At 48.7% G+C, this 18,464-nt stretch overlaps 8 protein-coding genes across 8 annotated transcripts; 2 read left to right on the top strand and 6 right to left on the bottom strand.

The window, feature by feature from the left end:
* Positions 1-598: 598 nt before the first annotated feature.
* N7479_005385 (uncharacterized protein) lies at positions 599-954 on the bottom strand (the record flags this gene model as incomplete). Its single annotated transcript, XM_057253082.1, has 3 exons — positions 599-629; positions 692-791; positions 855-954. The coding sequence occupies 3 exons, from the start codon at positions 952-954 to the stop codon at positions 599-601; spliced, it is 231 nt and encodes a 76-aa protein (XP_057106944.1).
* A 417-nt stretch (positions 955-1,371) lies between these two features.
* N7479_005384 (DUF1479 domain-containing protein) lies at positions 1,372-2,853 on the bottom strand (the record flags this gene model as incomplete). The annotated part of the gene is made up of 2 exons (XM_057253081.1): positions 1,372-2,538; positions 2,593-2,853. The coding sequence occupies 2 exons, from the start codon at positions 2,851-2,853 to the stop codon at positions 1,372-1,374; spliced, it is 1,428 nt and encodes a 475-aa protein (XP_057106943.1).
* A 1,012-nt stretch (positions 2,854-3,865) lies between these two features.
* N7479_005383 (uncharacterized protein) lies at positions 3,866-4,938 on the top strand (the record flags this gene model as incomplete). The annotated part of the gene is made up of 3 exons (XM_057253080.1): positions 3,866-3,917; positions 3,977-4,218; positions 4,279-4,938. The coding sequence occupies 3 exons, from the start codon at positions 3,866-3,868 to the stop codon at positions 4,936-4,938; spliced, it is 954 nt and encodes a 317-aa protein (XP_057106942.1).
* A 355-nt stretch (positions 4,939-5,293) lies between these two features.
* On the top strand, positions 5,294-7,031 carry N7479_005382 (uncharacterized protein; the record flags this gene model as incomplete). The annotated part of the gene is made up of 5 exons (XM_057253079.1): positions 5,294-5,349; positions 5,406-5,485; positions 5,550-5,904; positions 5,964-6,192; positions 6,243-7,031. The coding sequence occupies 5 exons, from the start codon at positions 5,294-5,296 to the stop codon at positions 7,029-7,031; spliced, it is 1,509 nt and encodes a 502-aa protein (XP_057106941.1).
* A 623-nt stretch (positions 7,032-7,654) lies between these two features.
* N7479_005381 (Bax inhibitor-1 family protein) lies at positions 7,655-8,616 on the bottom strand (the record flags this gene model as incomplete). The annotated part of the gene is made up of 3 exons (XM_057253078.1): positions 7,655-8,252; positions 8,330-8,400; positions 8,464-8,616. The coding sequence occupies 3 exons, from the start codon at positions 8,614-8,616 to the stop codon at positions 7,655-7,657; spliced, it is 822 nt and encodes a 273-aa protein (XP_057106940.1).
* A 527-nt stretch (positions 8,617-9,143) lies between these two features.
* Positions 9,144-9,983, bottom strand: N7479_005380 (aminoglycoside phosphotransferase family protein; the record flags this gene model as incomplete). The annotated part of the gene is made up of 1 exon (XM_057253077.1): positions 9,144-9,983. The coding sequence occupies one exon, from the start codon at positions 9,981-9,983 to the stop codon at positions 9,144-9,146; it is 840 nt and encodes a 279-aa protein (XP_057106939.1).
* Positions 9,984-10,627: 644 nt separating this feature from the next.
* Positions 10,628-12,289, bottom strand: N7479_005379 (uncharacterized protein; the record flags this gene model as incomplete). Its single annotated transcript, XM_057253076.1, has 5 exons — positions 10,628-11,050; positions 11,125-11,516; positions 11,580-11,771; positions 11,819-12,080; positions 12,155-12,289. The coding sequence occupies 5 exons, from the start codon at positions 12,287-12,289 to the stop codon at positions 10,628-10,630; spliced, it is 1,404 nt and encodes a 467-aa protein (XP_057106938.1).
* A 2,518-nt stretch (positions 12,290-14,807) lies between these two features.
* On the bottom strand, positions 14,808-18,090 carry N7479_005378 (SPX and EXS domain-containing protein; the record flags this gene model as incomplete). The annotated part of the gene is made up of 6 exons (XM_057253075.1): positions 14,808-15,896; positions 15,951-16,124; positions 16,172-16,315; positions 16,369-17,901; positions 17,961-18,015; positions 18,077-18,090. The coding sequence occupies 6 exons, from the start codon at positions 18,088-18,090 to the stop codon at positions 14,808-14,810; spliced, it is 3,009 nt and encodes a 1,002-aa protein (XP_057106937.1).
* Positions 18,091-18,464: the final 374 nt, after the last annotated feature.

Genomic DNA, 18,464 nt, shown 5'->3' with positions numbered 1-18,464 from the left:
CATCTTCATTATCTTGATAGATCATGTATTATATTATGCAGCCAAGCTCTAGGCACTTTAATATAAGATAAAAGACTGCGCAGTACGGAGTAGATCCCAGACGTTTTATTCTGTCGCATGTAATAACGGAGTACACGGGGGTTCCTACATGTACCCTTATTTTTCTCTTTCTTCTAATATAAATGAGATGGGCCAATCATAATTGAGGATCCGAGCTTTTCCGGGGCCCACTTAGGCAAGATCTAAGTAGATCGCGCTATCGATTTCTATGGTAACGTGATACCATACGTTTATCTCCGAGCTATGGTTGGGTTTTGACAGGTCCACGGTACAAATGAAGATCCCATCTAAGCTTAGCTATCTTACCCCTCTTGTTTTGTAGACGCTTTAGTGAGATAAGCCTCGGACGCGTTGACCTTGAATCTTGTGATCCTTTTAGTGTTTAGATTAACTACTCTCCGTACTTTGTATAACTAGTGAAGTATAGACATTAGGTATAGGCATTGTCTTGACATGTTTATCCTATCTGCGATTCTGTTTGGGTATCCATTCAATCATTCCTCCCATTTATGATTATTGCTCCTTCCAATGAGCTTGTTTAGTTGGAGATCTTCTCACTGACGTGCTTGCTGTATCGCAGAAGCAAATGTTAGCAGGTATCCAATCCTAAAGAATTTGAAACATCACTTACCCAGTGGCCTTCTCATAGGCCTCGCGAGCACCGTCGGTGATCTTCTCCTGCATGTTGCGGTCAAGGCTGTAGCCAGACTTCTTGACGCCGGCAGCGAAGGCTAAGGTAAAGGCTTGTCAGTCAAAAATTCGTATTGTGCAACAAGCAATAAAAAAAAACTCACCCTTGTCAACGTAGTCGTCGTTCTGCTGGGTGTTGTTCTCGGTAGGCTTATTCTCCTTGTGGCCGCTAGCGCTGGAAACAGCCTGCTTGATGAAATCCATGATGATAGTGATTGGATGAAGTATTTGCGAGTTCAAAAATATTCTTAGTAGAGAGATGAAGGAAAAAGAAAACGAATTGCGTCGGGGAATCCGTTCAACTAGGTAAAAGCCTGCCCCTCTTCTGCTAGGGTTGCCCTGAGTGGCGACTGGGTCGCTGTGGGGTTACTGTGGCGAAATGCTGTGGCACTAGTGATGCTGTGGCGCTTTTGCTGTGGCGCCGAGTTGCGGTTTGTTGGGATCTCCAGCCTCGAGGATAAGGAATCCTAATATGGAATATGCCGTCATTTCCAAATAGTTTTACGTCAAAGGTAATAATCGATAACTAGTTATTTATTTTTAGATTGAAATTGTTGTACAGCTTCGAACAAACTACTCAAACAGAAACTCCAGAAAAATGCTATCCAACCCAAACACATCTTAAACACCGAAACAGGCCTTATTGGCCGACCGCACAGCTTCCTTCTCACCCTCGCTCATGGCCTCGGTGATCTCCCAAGGAGTGTTACCTAAGCCCATGGCACGCTGGCCCTCCGCGCTTAGCGCCGACCAATTCATAGCACCCTTGAATCCCGACTCACCGGGCCCACCAGCGCCGGGGAAATCCCACGGAGGCGAATAGCTCTGCGCAGCCTCGCGCTGCTTAAGGAGGTATTCAACATTCATATCGCACAACGGAGTAGCAGGGATGTACAGGACACTAGAGTCCTGTGTACCACGGTGCTCCTTGTCCACGGAGTGAAGAGAATCACAGTGCCACGCGACAAAATCACCAGGCGCGACTTGCGGTACTGACACCATAGTCGACTCGAGATCGAGATGGGGGTGTGTGACTGGGTTGTACTCCTGGCAAGCGCCAGGTACGGAGCCTGGGAATGTAGCATCCAGGGCTGGTTTTGAGCTCTCGACGTCAAAGAAAGGACGCAGGATGGTGTACGCTGTGCTGTGGTTGATCATGGGGCAGACGTGTAGCGAGCCTTCACCGGGCTTGGTGTCCGACATGGATAGCCAGGCCTGGAAGAAGCGCAGCATTGAGCATGCTCCGGCACCGTTGTATAGATCCATTTTGGCGTTCAGACGGTGTCGCGCATCCCATGCGTCGTACTGCTCCCAGTTCCCTTCCAGGATCTTGGTGTAGACGCGGGAGTACTCGGGGTCTTCCCAGCGCTCGAGGGAACCACCGTCAATGTGCGGCCCCAAGGTGAATTTTGAGTCACCTGGATCGCGGATGCGCAGACGGTCTGCGTAGGTGAGTGGGTTGGTTGTTGAGATCTTGCTGTTAGGGTCGGATGAATGCCACAGTTGTTGCATGAAACGCTGGGTGGTGAGCATGTTGTCGTGGCCGCGGGCTTCGGCCTGCGATGGAGTCCAGTACAGCTCATACACAGCTGGGGAGTCAGCTGGGAAGGCTTTGACTCTCTCCTTGTTTGCGGCTACATAGTCGCGGATCCGCTGCTTATACTCTAGGGCTTGGTCCCGGGGGATCACATTGCGGACGACCACGCTGCCCCGGTGGCGGATCTCTTTGAATGCGGCTTCGGACACATTTCCAGATATCACGTCGGAGTACTCAATTGAGGGGATGATCTAGTATTTCTAAGTCAGTCTTTTGTTCGAGAATGCGGGTGAATATGCACATACATCGCTGCCCTTTGCCTTGATCTTTCGCACTTCTTCATCCAAGCTAGGAAGCAATCGTTCCCAACTTTTTGTGAGTGCATCTTTATTCTTCTCGAAGATTCTCGCCTTCAACTCCTGAAACCGTGCAGGGAGAGGTTCCGGCTTGTAGTCAGGTCTCAAGCTGGGGAACACTGAAGAGATATCACCGGCGGCCTTGGTTGTCTGGGCCGAGGTAGATGCCGCTCTGATAGCGGATTTTGAGATAAACTTTGACAAAGACATGGCTGAATTGAATTCGCAAGTGTGTATTCTAACTCTGCGGGGTTCTTCGCCGGCGCTTTATATGTCTTTCGTGGGGAACACAGCATGCCTTACTTGAGGCGGGAATATGCCATAAAAGGTAGTCGACCCGCTGTCGGAAAGAGCGATGTGCCAAGGAATTACTCTATTGGGAGGTCTACCCGCTCGGTTCCTGTTCGCCATGACATCAGTCCGCAAAGAACCCACCATTCATGGGGCTAAAGATGGTAATATTGGCAATAAGTTTTCTCGAAGATTTAGCCGTGGGATAATATCATTCGAGAACACGGCAAGCCGAAGGCTTTGGGCATGGAAGATCTACATTGTGAGAACTCTATGGACTATACGAATTGAAACACTACGTGCCATACCACAAACCAACCCCGGCACTTGAACTGTTGCGCTATCTTACTCGAAGAATATACGATTCAATGCTATAAGGGCTATTGTTTGATTGATTATATAGAGCAGCCTTGTCGAAAGTCTAGATCTCGTAGAGCGTTCCTATGCTTGACAAGTATACCGCATCAAGCCATTGCCCGAGGGTAGTCAACCTTGTATTCCCGAGTTTTCGACTCAAATCCCGAAGACAGACAAGCCCTACTCTGCGTCACCCTTGCTGATTCGCTTCTACGGCATATAGCAGCTTTACACCCAACAATGTACAAAGTACTATTATAAATTGAAGGAATGTCAGCAAGAGGGGAACCTGGGAATTGCTGTCGGATGACCTAGCACACACCCAAGTAAAATGGCGAAATAGACTGCCATTGGACCCCTTGTGCATACGATATACAGACATCTCGGGCATCACGCCGGCCTCCGTCCATTTCCTCTGGCCCCCGATGGGTAAGTGCTCTTCTACCCCGCGAGACCTTAGAATGCGCTGCAAAAGACCCCGAGCAGGTTCCACAGAGTCCATTTCCTGCATAAAAGAGGGCAGGATTCCCCTCCTTGTGGAATCCATAAACACTTCATTGTTAATACTCTAAATATGTCTATCTCAGTGAAAGGAAAATCTGCCATTATAACTGGAGCTGGCTCCGGTATGTCTCATGTATACTACGGAGTACAGTAACAGACAATTAGCTTACAGTATATCCAGGGATCAATCTCAGTTTCGCCAAATTGCTTGCGGAAAACGGCTGCAATGTCCTAATCGCAGACCTAGCCTTGCGTCCTGAGGCACAAGTGCTAGTCGATGAGCACAAGACAGGGCCTGCACGAGTGGTCTTCCAAGAGACCAATGTGATTGACTGGGTCCAGCTCGAACGGATGTTCGAGGTTGCGGAAAAAGAGTTCGGTGAGATTGATATTGTTTGCCCGGGCGCAGGAGTGTACGAACCGGTAAGAGAAAAGACAATCCCAACAAAACTACAAGCATAACTACAACTAGAATGAATATAGAGCTGGAGCAACTTCTGGCGCCCGCCTGGCTCAGCCGAAAGCAAGGACTCGGCCTCTGGTGGCCGATACGCTTTGATCGACATCAACATCACCCACCCAATCCGCACGACGCAGCTGGCGATTGCTCATTTCCTGAACAACCGTACCAGCGACCGCCCGAAGCATATCGTCCATATCTCCAGCATTGCAGGCCAGAACGCAGCTCTTGGGACTCCGATTTACTGCGCCACGAAGCACGCCATCAGCGGTCTGGTGCGGTCGCTCGCCAATCTCGACAAGAAGTTTGGAATCCGAGTCACGGCCGTGGCTCCAGGTGTTATCAAAACTCCGCTCTGGACTGATAATCCGGAGAAGATGAAGATGGTTGATGAGGGTGCTGATGAGTGGGTGACGCCTGAAGAAGTGGCGGAGGTGATGTTGGCGCTTGTGCAGCAGGAAGAGGTGAGCGAGATTATCGGGGACCGCTCGGGTCATGGGCCGCAGTTGAAGGTGGAGGGAGGCACGATTCTGGAGGTGTCAAAGACGGTGCGAGCTGTCAGTCAGTTTAATGATCCTGGCCCTGGTAGACGGCCTGGAAACACTGCATCCGATTATCACGCGATCGAGGAAGAGAGTTATCAACTCTTGTCGCAGGAGGGATGGGGTTTGCCGAAGATATAATTAGTATCACTTTATCCCGACAATGTTTCAAATAACTCAAGGCGCCTAGATGCCCAGCTCTGCAAGAGTGATGTAGTTAGGTAATTATGTAGAATGCTAAGCGTTTTTAGGTAAAAGGTCCCGGGGAAGAGCCGGTCATGTGTCATCCCGATAAAGCCTTGCCTTCAACTGGCCACGGTACTTTCCCTCCTTAATCCTCCCTTTTTCCTTTTTCCGGTGCTTCTTCTAAACTAAACTACTCTCACTCTCTCTTTTGGTTTGATCTCGGCCCCGCTGGTAGCGGCCGTTAATTATGTGTTGCGTGCCTATCTTCGACCGATAACCGCATTTCCGCAAACAGATAACCAATATCAAAATGGAAGAGGCCGCCCTCATCAGTCCATCTGGGGCATCCCAGAATGCGATGCGGAGGTAGGCTGTATCACAAAGACTTGGTGTTGACAAGGGGCTAATTTGGGGGTTTTTAGACGTGCAGCCCGTGGAAGACCTGGAGATGTTGTGGGTGAGGCCAGTTGGGTCAGCAGTGTGATCAACTTGGTCAATACGAGTAAGTGGAAGGAAGCACACAATGGATAAAGCGCTCTGATTTCTGATACAATGTCTCACTACAGTCATTGGTGCCGGTGTGCTTGCGATGCCCCTAGCCATCTCCCGTATGGGAATCGTCCTCGGCGTCTGTGTGGTCTTATGGTCCGGAGTCACAGCAGGATTCGGCCTGTATCTACAATCCCTATGCGCGCAATACCTTGACCGTGGAAGCGCCTCATTTTTTGCCTTATCGCAATTGACATACCCCAACGCGGCCGTGGTCTTTGACGCAGCGATTGCGATCAAATGTTTCGGAGTCGGTGTGAGCTATCTCATCATCATTGGAGACCTCATGCCGGGGGTGGTACAGGGCTTTGTTGGCAGCGAGCCGGGATACGATTTCCTGGTGGATCGCCATTTTTGGGTTACAGCGTTTATGTGAGTCGCCTTGTGCGTTATGCCTAATCGAGGGTGAAGTGCTGACCATTTGACTTTAGGTTGATTGTGATTCCTCTTTCCTACCTGCGCCGTTTAGATTCTTTGAAGTATACTAGTATCGCAGCCTTGATGTCCATGGGCTATTTGGTTGTCTTGGTTGTGTATAAGTTTATCCAGGGAGACACAATGGAAGATCGGGGTCCGATTCGTGTGGTCCATTGGGCCGGGGCAATTCCGACTCTCAGCAGTCTGCCAGTTATTGTCTTCGCATTTACTTGCCATCAAAATGTGAGTTTCCGAGTCGTGGTCCTTGCTTTCTTTTCTAACAAGCATTCCAGATGTTCTCCATCCTCAACGAAATCGGCAATAACAGCCATTTCCGCACAACTGCCGTTGTTTTTGCAAGCACCGGTAGCGCAGCTGCAACATACATTCTCGTTGCCATAACCGGGTACTTATCCTTTGGCAACCATGTAGGCGGCAATATCATCGGCATGTACCCACCCGGCGTGTATGCAACGATCGGCCGGGCCGCAATCGTCATGCTAGTAGTCTTCTCCTATCCACTACAATGCCACCCATGCCGGGCCTCAGTTGATGCTGTCCTAAAATGGCGCCCCAAACAACAAGTAATCGGCACGGAGAGCTCTCCAAACCGACATCCATTGCTAGGCCCACGCGGAAACCGCACCCCAGAGCCAATGAGCGATCTTCGCTTCTCTATTATCACAACCACCATCTTGGTCCTGAGCTACATAGTCGCCATGACCGTGTCGTCCCTCGAATCCGTGCTGGCATACGTCGGGAGCACTGGCAGCACGAGCATCAGCTTCATTCTCCCGGGCTTGTTCTACTACAAAATTTCCTCGCCCAACTCGCCTACCCACCAGGGCTTAATGAAAGAGGACGACGAGGCGGAGGATGATCTCTCGGGAGATGACGAAGGCGATGATGGCGAGGGTTCCCTCGCTCGCTCATTAACCGAGAGTGGCCTTTTGCCTCGTGGTAGTCGCCACTGGCGCAAGGCACTACTTCGCCGACTCAGCCTGGCACTGGCTCTGTACGGCCTACTTGTTATGATTGTGTGTCTGATTACGAACACCTTCTTTAAAGTCTCACATAAATGAGCTCCTTTATTTCTGCATGAAAATTCCTTCCTCTACGTCTTGTTGGCCCGGACCTGATGTTGTCATGATCTTTCGGCCTACCATATACTGTCCGAGGAACCTTGTTCCTTGGTTTTTTTCTCGCCCGTCCACCAGGCTCATTTCCTTTTGCATATTCTTTGTTCTTTGCGCGTTACTCTAGATGTTCGCTCTGTTGCTCTTTGCGCAGTTTAAATTTCATTTGATTGGGTTGTCCATGCTGGGCGTTTGGAGAATTGTATCTAGTTGACTCGGTTGCTTAATTTATATTGGTTGGCTGCTATTATGCGGGTATACTATGGCTACATATTTTGTTTTGTTTGGATAAGGAAACAAGAGGAAAGACAGGATTCATGGAAGACGTATAATGAATAGACTGGTAAAAATTCAAGAGATGAATGAAGAAGAGTGGATAGTAGAAAGCGATTCAAGTAAGACCCGGTGTAAAGCAAAAAGACACTCACTCCGAAACCAGTTTCGAAAGCACCAAAAGACAAGCTTGCATGTCCAGCAATTGTCCTCATGACCAAAACTTGCCGAAAGCAGGTAATTCAGGCAAATATTGTCCGTACCACATCTCCACCATTCAACATTTCAAAGCGCAATTAATTATTGTTGTTAGCACCGTTCAGAATCCGCAGAATGGACATGAACAAGTTAAGCACATCGAGATAGAGCGAGATCGAAGCAGCAATCTCCTCCTCAACATGATAGTGCCGCATAATCAGCTGCGTATCGACTAGGATATATCCCGAGAAAATAAGCGCGCCAAGCACACCATACACGATCTCAATGGTGCTGTTGAACGGAATGAACATAAACACGAACCCGAACAGGATCATGAACCACAGTGCGCCGAACAGGTAGGGCATCCAGTCGGTGAAATCGTACTTGGTCTGGCATGCGAAGAGCGTCAAGGCGACGAAGATTCCGAGTGTCAGGACGAGCGCTTGTACTACGACCTTCACGTCGTAGAAAGATGTCGCCACGCTGATTGAGTATGCTTCGAGGATGGTGAAACCGGATAGGAAAAGCAGGTTTGCTGGGTAGGACTTGCGCTTCCAGTATGTTGCGAGCATGAAGCCCAGAGCTCCGAATACGGAGATAATCATCAACCAGAAGTTGGACTGGATCCAGATGCGGTAGGAGTCGTTGAAGAAGGAGATCGAGCTGAGGATCGTTGTGAGGAGGAGTTGGGCGGTTCTGGGGGATGTGCGTTAATAGGGTGTTTGTGGAATCGGTGCGCTTGCATCTGCGTTCGTGGATCGTGTTGGACTTACAGAATAGAGTATACCTTGCGCACGAATTGCATTCGGATGTCAATGGTGCCTTCGGCAACAGTGCCTCCGAACTATGTCTGTCAGTTTTCATCTTTCTAGCCTGGCGCAAGGCCTCCAAATGGCACAATCCATACCTTGAAATCATCTGGCAGGTTATCGCCCTCGCTGCGAGGCGCTGGCTCCGCTGGCGTCGCTGTAGCCTGGTATGAGGGAGGGGCCTGGGGGTAAGACGGGTCGTCCATGGAGTCCCGCTGAGGAGCGGGCTCGTATCTGGTATTTGCAGCCATGGTGGTAGTTCGAGATACCTTTAGTCTCTCGGTACTGGTATAGAGTGTTGGAATGTATCGACAAAGAGTAAGATGAGTGAAGCCTGGATGGAGGTGGAGCCTCAAGTGATGTGACGGGTCACGTGTGATAAGCCAATATGGGGCGGGAACTGCTTACGTATACACTTTTTGTGGGGCCCGAGATGTCCCCAGATTATGCATAGAAAAGTTGACAGTATTTCTACCTAAAAGACTGAGAAGGGAAGAAAATATGTAAAATAAAAAGTCATCTGAAATCGATGTAGCATATAACTAAGAAGACTACCAAAAGACTACTAAAAAAATACACGACAAGGCTATATTAGCAACCGACTTCTCGGAATATATAAGGCAGGAACGATGATGTAAATCTTTTGGGATCAAGAACAATTTATGGAAGAACAATTACAAAAGATAACTACATAGGAAAGAGAAGAGTAAAGGCATGAGTGCAGACAGCTCGCTCAGAAAATCCAACTAGAATGGTACACAAGAGAGCCATCATTCCTCTAAGAACAGACAGTACTATGAATGCTTTGCAACATCAAAAGCTCTCTATGATAAGGGGGGAAAATCACCCTCAGCTGGTCTAACCAGTCAAATCCCGGTTCACAGGCAATAATCGCTTCACAGAACTCCCAGTACTCAGGATACCAGCCAGCAGTTTCCCACTCGATGATAGTAATCTTGAAGTCGGGACTACCATCTTCACAAAGCCCTATTTGCTCAACGATGACATGCTTCGATCTCAGTTCTCCATGTGTAAACACCGTTCGGTGTCCAATAAAGGTACGATTAATGATCTCCCGTATGAATCGAATGTACGCAGGTCTCGCGAAGTAGGACAATATGTTGAGGATCGTGACATTCATCTCTGGTTGGTTTCTGAATGGGCCAGAAATCCCGGGTTCTTGGTCTTCTGTCACGAAGAATCCGTTTCGATATGGTTGGCGGTTTAGGGCGCCGAGGTATCCTTGTGAGGGTATTTCGCGTAGTCGGGTGAAGGTGTCTTTGAGCAATTTGCAGATTTTGGTCTTTTCGGCGGGTTGCAAGGATGGAAGGAGCTTTGCTAGGCTTTGGCCGGGGATATATTCCATGATAATGTAGCGGATATTTGTTTCTGGGTCGATGAAGGCTGAATAGACTCTTGGAACGGGGATATTTTGGCCGGCGAGAAATTGGAGGTTGTCGACCTCGATTAGATGGAGATGGTCTCCGTACTTGACTGCGAAATGTTCTTTCACTCGGACGACTGTGGTTAAATTATCATCTGAGAGAATATCAGTGGATGCTTTGATTTCTTCAATAGTTGGTAGAATAAGTGAGTTGTAGTAGATTGTGTCTGACATTTTTAGGAGCCCACAAAAGTGAGATATGAGGAAGGAAAGGCAAACTTATGGAAAGCAGCGAAGTTTGAAAATTGCAAAACCAGTGACTGACTCTGGCAAGCTAGGCTGGATACCGAGGCATAGCTTTCAGGCATAAATAGAGAGCAAACTTACTCTCAGCGAACTGTTTGAGTCATGCTAGGGCAAAAATTGATATTAATGTATATCACAATTAAGCAGCTATACCTGAGAAATCAAGGGAAAGCAAAGGGACTGAAGAGCATCTGTTGGTCAACTGAACAGACTGGGGTTATAGGTCTCAAATGAGGTCTGACCTCAGCTAGGGAGCCTAAGAAAATTGGCATCTGGCCTGTCAATATTGATTTTGTGTGATATTAAGACGGCATCTAGATGTCCCTTTGGGTCCATTTCTGAACATCATCATTTTATTCCACTGTTGAGAATACCCATAAAAAGCCGGAATTTCTGTACAACCTGTGACGAGCAACAAACGCGTAGAGTGTACAAGGCAAATTCCCCCTAGCACTGAGATTGAAGAATTTGAATTAAATGAAATTTCTAATACATTTTAAATATAAGTATTTCTAATGCCCCTGTATCAAACATAGTGGCACCAAGAGTGCCAGCCTCTAGACCCGACCAATCTATGTCGAATTTGAGTTATCTGCACAAGACCAAGCAGACGAACCGCCGTCCGCCGCATAACTGTCAATAATGCTGACAACAGATCCATATGTACCAGCGACCATCATGAAAGTACCAATAACAATAACGAAGACGCTCCAGCAAACCATAGCCATCCATCTCGGGGAGCGGTGGACCTTGCCCTTGCTCCAGTTATCGTACAGCCACATGCAGCCCATGGGCTGGAAACACATGAATGTGCCAAGCAAAGCACCGATAAGCGACACAAGGCTGTCGAATACGGGAATGGCGCTTGCGATGATGTAGGAAATCAGACCGACTCCTGCGGTGCAGCCTACCCACGAACCCCAGTGCACCATGCTGTTGGAGGCGAGGTGCTTGGAGCCTCGAAGGGCGCGAACGAAGATGAACTTTGCGGGAAGCTATGTGTTTTGTTAGTTCATACTCGGTATAGATAAAGCGGTCTAAGAGATCAGATCTGAGTGGAAGCGCTTACGTGAATGAACAGCATCACAGTAACCAGAAGACCTGGAATGGCAAAGCCATAACTGATTTTCTTCATAGTGTCACCAGCAGATCCAAGAGCAGGCGAGGCTACATATGAACCGCAGTAGTAGTAGACTACAACACCGATGGTAATATAGACAGCAGTGACGGTGCTTTGGCAGATAATCAATGAGCGAGTATAGTAGATGGGGTCGCGCATCTCGGATACGATAGAGAAGAAAGCGGGTGTGCCGGCGTAGGCGAAGACAATCGATGCAACGGCAGTGATGGCTTCACTGAATGTGGGAGTGGCAAAGACCTTGTAGTCGGATTTCCAAGGTCCCTCTTGCGGGGCTAAGACGGGGCGATCCTGAACGCCGACAGCGATGGTGACAATGAAGACTATAGTACAAATCATTGGTTAGGACTATGTTATATCCAGCGAGATGGGTAGATAGAACTAACTTGCGATCAGAATGCAAACTAGTCCGATCCACGCGAGCCAACTAATTTTTCCGAGCGTGCGAATACTAGCGAAGGTGATTCCTGCCACGGCTGCAACGGCAACATAGACAGCTGTGCATGTGGCATGGGTTGAGACGGAGTTGAGGGCAATTGATAGACCGAGCATTCCTGAGCCGGCGACGAAAATCCAATCTAGATAGGTTAGGAGGGAGTCGTCTATAATTGTTGTACAGACTTACATAAACAGAATACAAAGCCGAAAACTTCACGGCCGATCACACCAAACATCAAGAAACCTGCATCGTCGATACCGTATACTGAACGATGGTTCAGCTTGAACACGCCGACCATATAGTCGGACCATGTTGTAATGATTGCAACGACGAGTAGACAAATGACACCTGGTACGAGTCCTAATGTGTCAAAAGCGGCTGGAATTGAAAGGACACCGAGGCCGATCTGGCTCTTCATCATGAGAATTACTGTTCCTGCCCATCCTACCTAAAGTGGGTGTTAGTTTTGAGTCAATTGCATATTTTTGTGGAGAACAAAGAAGAAGTAAAGAAGGCACATACATTTCGGTAGTTGGGGCCGGAGTCAGTGATTTCTCCAAACACATCGTCATGGTTCTGAGGGGGATTATGGTGAGTATCATAACTGTTAGACGGAACAACGTCCTCTAAATCTTTTTCTTTTTTCATATCCATCATATTTGCGGGAGAATGTACGAATACAAAAAAAAAACTGGGTCTTGGGAGTATGTGGATGTCACGCCGCTTATAACCTCGTCCGATCAACAGTTGCCTGACTGATGGGGTGCCGAGTGAGACAGATAAGAGCTGGGCAGTTGGAGGCAATGCAGTAAATGGTGAGAGTCGTCTAGGATATCCAATTGTGGGGACTGCGTATATTCGCTCTTACAATGGAATCATACGCTAGCCTAGTTGCAGCGCTCAAGCGCAGATCTGCGGGAAACTGGGAAAAGAAATAAATTGAAACAAATTAGAAAATCCTCCATGACCGGCCCGCTGATGACGACAAGTACGTGGAGACTATGTGGAGTTCGAAAGAGTAGTCTGCATTTGGAGACTCAGAGACTCCATAACTACCCCATGGGGGAGAGGCGGAGAAGTTCCAAATGTGCAACCTTAACTAAACTACGTTACGCCCAAACGCCTCCTCCTCCGCCTCCGGACGCCCCGGGAATCCCTGCATTGGGGGGAAAAAAATTGCAGGGAACATTTTGATGTTACATGGATGTCTGACAAACCATCCGTTTTCATTTGTATGTTATCTCCAGGACTCCCTACAAAAAGGTTAACTTGCATCTCAGCTCAGATAACATCGAAACCTGAACACATATTTTCTCATCTAGATAAGCGCTGAAGCAGAATATCGAAGCTAAGGCCAGCATCGACGTCAGTGTCGTACCATTGTGAGGGGTTTAAGGGGAAAAGATGAAAAGGGGGCTTAGGTGGCTTTTTTTGCCTTGGCCAAGCATCTTACAACCGGTTCTTTTCCCGTGAGCCATTTTGCTTTGACCGGGTACTGTAGCCGGTCGTATATTGTACTTTGTACAGAGTAGATATCATCACTATCGTGGCTATCATATTTCATATCTATCTTCTTCGACATTGGTGGGACTGACGTATAGTTTGGCCCCTCTGTTACGGAGTACGCGAGAGTGCGATCGTCGGTCCGGAACACCCGCAATAGGAATCTGCCATGCAAACTGCACTGATAATGTATGTACATATTAAAAGGATGAGACTGGGTATCCTACGCCCTGCTAGAATATTAACCTATGCTCCACGGTGTTCTCCGTAGACAAAATTTGCAATACGAGCCCTATCCACTGTAGGATAAGGCTTCTTCTCCCGTTTAAATCATACGGAGCAGCTGAAGCGTTGAGCAACGGTACTTGTGTACGGAGTAGATAGGAATGTAACATTAGTTCATTCAGTATGATCCACCTCGATCATTCCTTCCAATCGCATCCTCTAGTCCTCGAGCTGAAACATCGAACAACAGTAGAGTACGTACTTTGTGCGGAGAAAATAGAAGCCTGATACTAGTTCGCTGAGTACGATCCACTTTAGTATTACTTCCAATGGCATCCTATCTCTGACCGTTCAAAATAATCTCACTAAACCTTGTCTGCGTGATTTTCTTCTGCTGTTCTAGAAGAGTCCCGGATGCAGGATCCATGCATGGAGTTCCCTTCTAGAAATAACCTTGCCGGAAACAGCCCTAAAAAGGGTGTCCTAATAAGGGTGTTCTACGCTACGACAAAACAAGATTAACCGCTATAGGTAGGTGCCAACATTACTGATAGAAGATCAATGCCTATGTAGGTGGTAAGAGACCTCATATATTGTTGAGGCTGGTGGAGCTGATAGCAACAACCTACCCCTTTCAATCGATCTTGCTTGTTCTCTCTCCTTCTTTCGCAGCATGAGCATTTCCCCCATCTCGCTCCTCACATATCCGGAAAATATCGAATCGGTGTGCTTTCATGCTGTACCAATTACGACCGTCGCTTCAATGCTCTACTATCGCATCGTGGCAGTGTTTTGGCAGCGGCGCTGATATTAGTGTTGCAAGCAAGGGATAGACAGTCACACCGCTAGGCTAAGCTCAATGTTCGTTGATAAAGACAAGACAAGAAGCTCGCCACGCAGGATCTAGAAACAGCCGGAGGCTGGCCGACGCAAGATAATTAGGTTCACCGCGCAGGACCTGGCCCAGCCAGTTCTCGAGACAACCCTCCAGATGGGAAATTCGGAGCTCAGAGCCTCGGCCCAAAGATACACACAGACGACCGCAGTTTCCTTCGCGCAATCGCTGTGCACCTTGCTCCTGCTATCTTTGCGGATACACACCGTGTGATCTTATCAGGCACTTTCTCCGTGGGCCGGCCATGTGCACCGAAGGGGCAGGAGCTCATACCACGCGGATACGCTTCCGAAAAAGCAAATACCTCAGCCCGGACTCGGGCCAGGTATCCGTGAGCATATCTCGTAATATGTATGATTGTGGCGGAAGAGGAGAGCTGACCCGAAACGCAATATTAATATTTATGTATGCATAGCAAGATAAGAGGTATATGCAAAATACTAAAGACATCTATAAGTTCTCATCTCATCACATCACATAACAGGGCGACGCCCCGGCAGAGCCGATAGACAATATCCCCCCTAGTCATTAGCACATCCTCTCTCTTGAAACCTACTCAACAATCCTCCCCATTGTATCCCTGCGCTCTAAAGCCGGTCTCGACTGTTGAGGCTCAGCCGTTGACTCATCCGTGCTCAGATCCGCCTCGTCGTCTTCGTCCGTGCTATCGTCTGCGGCATTGACCATATCTCGTCCCACACTCGCGCTGGACATGTAATTTGGTAGACGTCTGCGCTCGAAATCCTGCGCGTGGGCTGAGGCCACGATCGTGCCGACGCGGGCGATACCAAGCGAGGGGCGGCGGTTGCGGGCCCGCATACTGGACATCGATGGGGTACCCTGCTCGACGTCGCCGGGCGACATGAAGGGTGTTGAGGCGGCCTGTTCTTGGAGTTGGACATCTTCCGGTGAGCCGTCGAGGGGTGCAGCTGGTGAGGGGATGTCGTAGGGAAGAGGGACATCACGTGAAGCACGGAAGAGGAGCACGTTTGTGCAGTGCTCGTTTTCGACACGGAAGATGGACCAGACACCGCGGCGGCAGACTTCTGAAAGGGAGACCATGAAGCTGAGCAAGGCTGACTGCTGGATGTTTGTGATAAATATTGCGTAGAAGATCCAGTTGAAACGGACGACTACATCGAGTAGCATTGCGGCGTAGTATACCCATACGCGCCGGAAGGCGAGGACTTCGCGGAGCATTGGGTTCTTTGCGTATGGATTACCCAAACTCCAGTCCATGATTAGATCCCACACTGAGGTGTAGACAGCGTTTAGGAGGGCGAAGGTGATGAACGAGGCTTGGAACCGCGTGTGGAGGTTGATGCGGTACATACTGAGAGTAGAATAAAAGAGGACACCGAATATGTACTTGCCCAAGTTCAGGAGATGGGGGAATGCGTTCTTCGTATCCAGGTAACGGCGAATACACTGGAAAGCACGCCAGACTGACGGAAGGCATTGGAAGAAGCCCAAGAGTCGAGAATGGGAGGAGTTGCACTTGGGAGGGTAGCCCCAGTACGAGGCATATAGACAGAAGAAGAGCTCGATGTTTCCCATGGCATATGTCTGAGAACAGTACATGTCGCCGAGGAAGAAATCACGGAACTCGACTGGGTAGATTCCGGCAAGCAAAAGCCGCCACTAGATGGGTTAGATATGCTAGATCGACGGTCATATGATGATATATCAACTCACATTGGAAAAAGCAAACCACTTGCGGCTCCTGTGGTAAAGAACACGGGCCGGCAAGAAAATGATAATTATTGTCAAGCCAATAAGCACGACAGGCCAGTAGATATACATGTGGTTGTACCATGAGAAGTTGAGCCACATGAATAGGCCCATCAAGAACAAGAAGAAAGAAGGGATCTATAATCGTCAGAATGGATCATACGAAAACGCGAAATTGGACATACCTCTAGCAACTGACGCCACTCCAAGGTGTGTCTAGGATCGTATTCGAAAACGAATCCATGATTGATCTTCGACTTTGTCCAGATCATACAATCTAAGCAAAAGAGCAAGACGTGGAACACGATGAGGAAATACCCACCATATATCTGCTCAATTCGTCAATAATGTTACACAACAGATGAGAGAGCGAAAAACCTACCTGAAGAAGATAACTGGTCCGAACTTGTTCAGACACATCATCCGAGCGGAGATTTGCCGTAGCATCAACCAAGCCCTTGATGGAAAACAGAGTTCCACCCATCAGCAGCAGACCAGAGCGGAACGTATTGGGTGAGTAATCGCCAGATTTGTTGATTGTGTGACGGAGTTTGGAGACAGCGATTTTGCGATTACCGCGCTCAAAGTAACGGGAATACAAGTCTTCGACCGCTACCATCAGGCTCTCAATCACTTCACTCTGCACGAAGGACGCTTTATTGACCTTCTCGGACATATACCGGAGCGGTGGGCGGGCGTTAACCGCTTTGTCGTATTTCTTGTTAATCTTCCGGAAAGCCGTTCGATTCAAATAAGCATAACCCTTGAGGAGTTCCACTCCGCGGTAGAACTCCTGCAACGCATGCTTGAGCTTGCGCTTAGCAGAGCGATAGGGCACTTCGTTACTTGCTGAATCCTGTCGCCGCATAAAGTCCCTCCGGTTGGCGATGAATTCTCGATCCTGAGCATGCATGCCAGGGGTCGCCATCTGCGCCAGCGCTTCTGTGTTCTTGCCAAAACGGTTCTTCCCCACCAATGTATCCTTGATTCGAACGCTCTTGATTTTGGCGAATCCATTTGGCCGTTGCTGTGTCTGTGAGTTATCAGATTTGACAGCTTTCTTAGCAGCTAGAACCTCTTGGATGCGCTGATCTCGCATAATATGTAATTGCTGGCGAAGGACCCGCAGTTTCTCGGTGGCCTCTTGTTCTTTCATGACATAAAACGCATCGATCTTGTTCAACTCGCTATCCAAAAACTCGAAGAACTCATCTTGGCGTTTATCAAGCTCAGCACTAGCGCTGGCATCGTACTGTGATCGTCTCACGCCAGAATCTCCCTCCGCCGTGAATACACGTCGCAGAAGCTGTGATGTCCGGCCCGATGTCACCTTTGTCAAGGCATCGCCCATCTGACTTTGATAGCTCGCCCGTTGGTCCAGTTGGGGCCTCTGGGCCGGCAAAGGTTCTGAAATAGGGTGAGAGGGTGAATTGTTCGCCATGCTACGGCGATCTATAACTGGCGAAGGTGTCCGGAGATTTCTGGGTCTTTCCGCAATATCCTCGTGTGGCAGATACTCCTCATCTGGGTCAAGTGCCGGGTCCGGAAGTTCAAATGAGCCTACGTCCGAGCCTGCAGTATAATGTTGTGGCGGCGTTGCAAGTATGCTTCCATAACTACCAACATGTTCAGAGAACCGCGATCCTGGCGTGCGAAGCGGTTGTCGCTCGGTTCTGGGCACCGGCGTGGACCGCGTTATTGATGGTGAGGTGGAGCCGCCTCGCTGTTGTGTAGGTGTAGCATTATGTTCTCCTCCATCGAGCGGTTTATCGGTGTTGGAGGGCGTGAGGGCCAAGTGGGCGGCTGCGCCGCGACTTTGCGGGGCGGGAGTGGGATTTTTATGGGACTGGACATGGGGACTTCGGTGCGCCTTCTGGAGTGCTCGAGTGATGGCCTTGACTTTCTTTTTGCCGGTCTAGATAAACCCAGATGAGCACAAACTGTGGTACAATAAATGTGGCGACAACGACCAACCTTGTAGTCGAGATACTTTGCCCGCCACTCAGGAACCAGTTCCTGTTCCAGCTCTCTGCGGATTGAGTCAGCCACTGGAATGTCGCACACTGTCACTGTCACGGGGGAATACAAACTTGGCAAATTTCATCCTGAACAATGAACCACCGTCATTTCATACGGTTTTAGACCTGGAGTGCCGACTTTGATACACACGTGCGAGGGTCAAAAGTTTGAACGAAAGCAAACTAAGGCCTAACCACCACACCTGAGAAGAGAGGGAGGACGAACAATATCGGAAAAGAAGGACCTCAAAGAAATAAAATAAATAGAAATTCCGAGCCGATATATAAAACTCGAGAATCTCCCAGAGCGACTGCAACACCGCAAAAACTCTTTAGCTGACCCTATACTTTTTGCACGTGTATGAGCTCATCATCTCTGGACGCCTTGATTGTCAGGCCTCCAACCCACTATAGGTCATCAACGTATTGTGATTGGCCTCAACTCTGCATCAGACCCACA

Source organism: Penicillium vulpinum (genome assembly GCF_028829585.1).
Source record: "Penicillium vulpinum strain IBT 29486 chromosome Unknown utg000003l_segment0_segment0, whole genome shotgun sequence".
Taxonomy (NCBI): Eukaryota; Fungi; Ascomycota; class Eurotiomycetes; order Eurotiales; family Aspergillaceae; genus Penicillium; species Penicillium vulpinum.
This window is presented reverse-complemented; position numbering and strand designations above follow the sequence as displayed.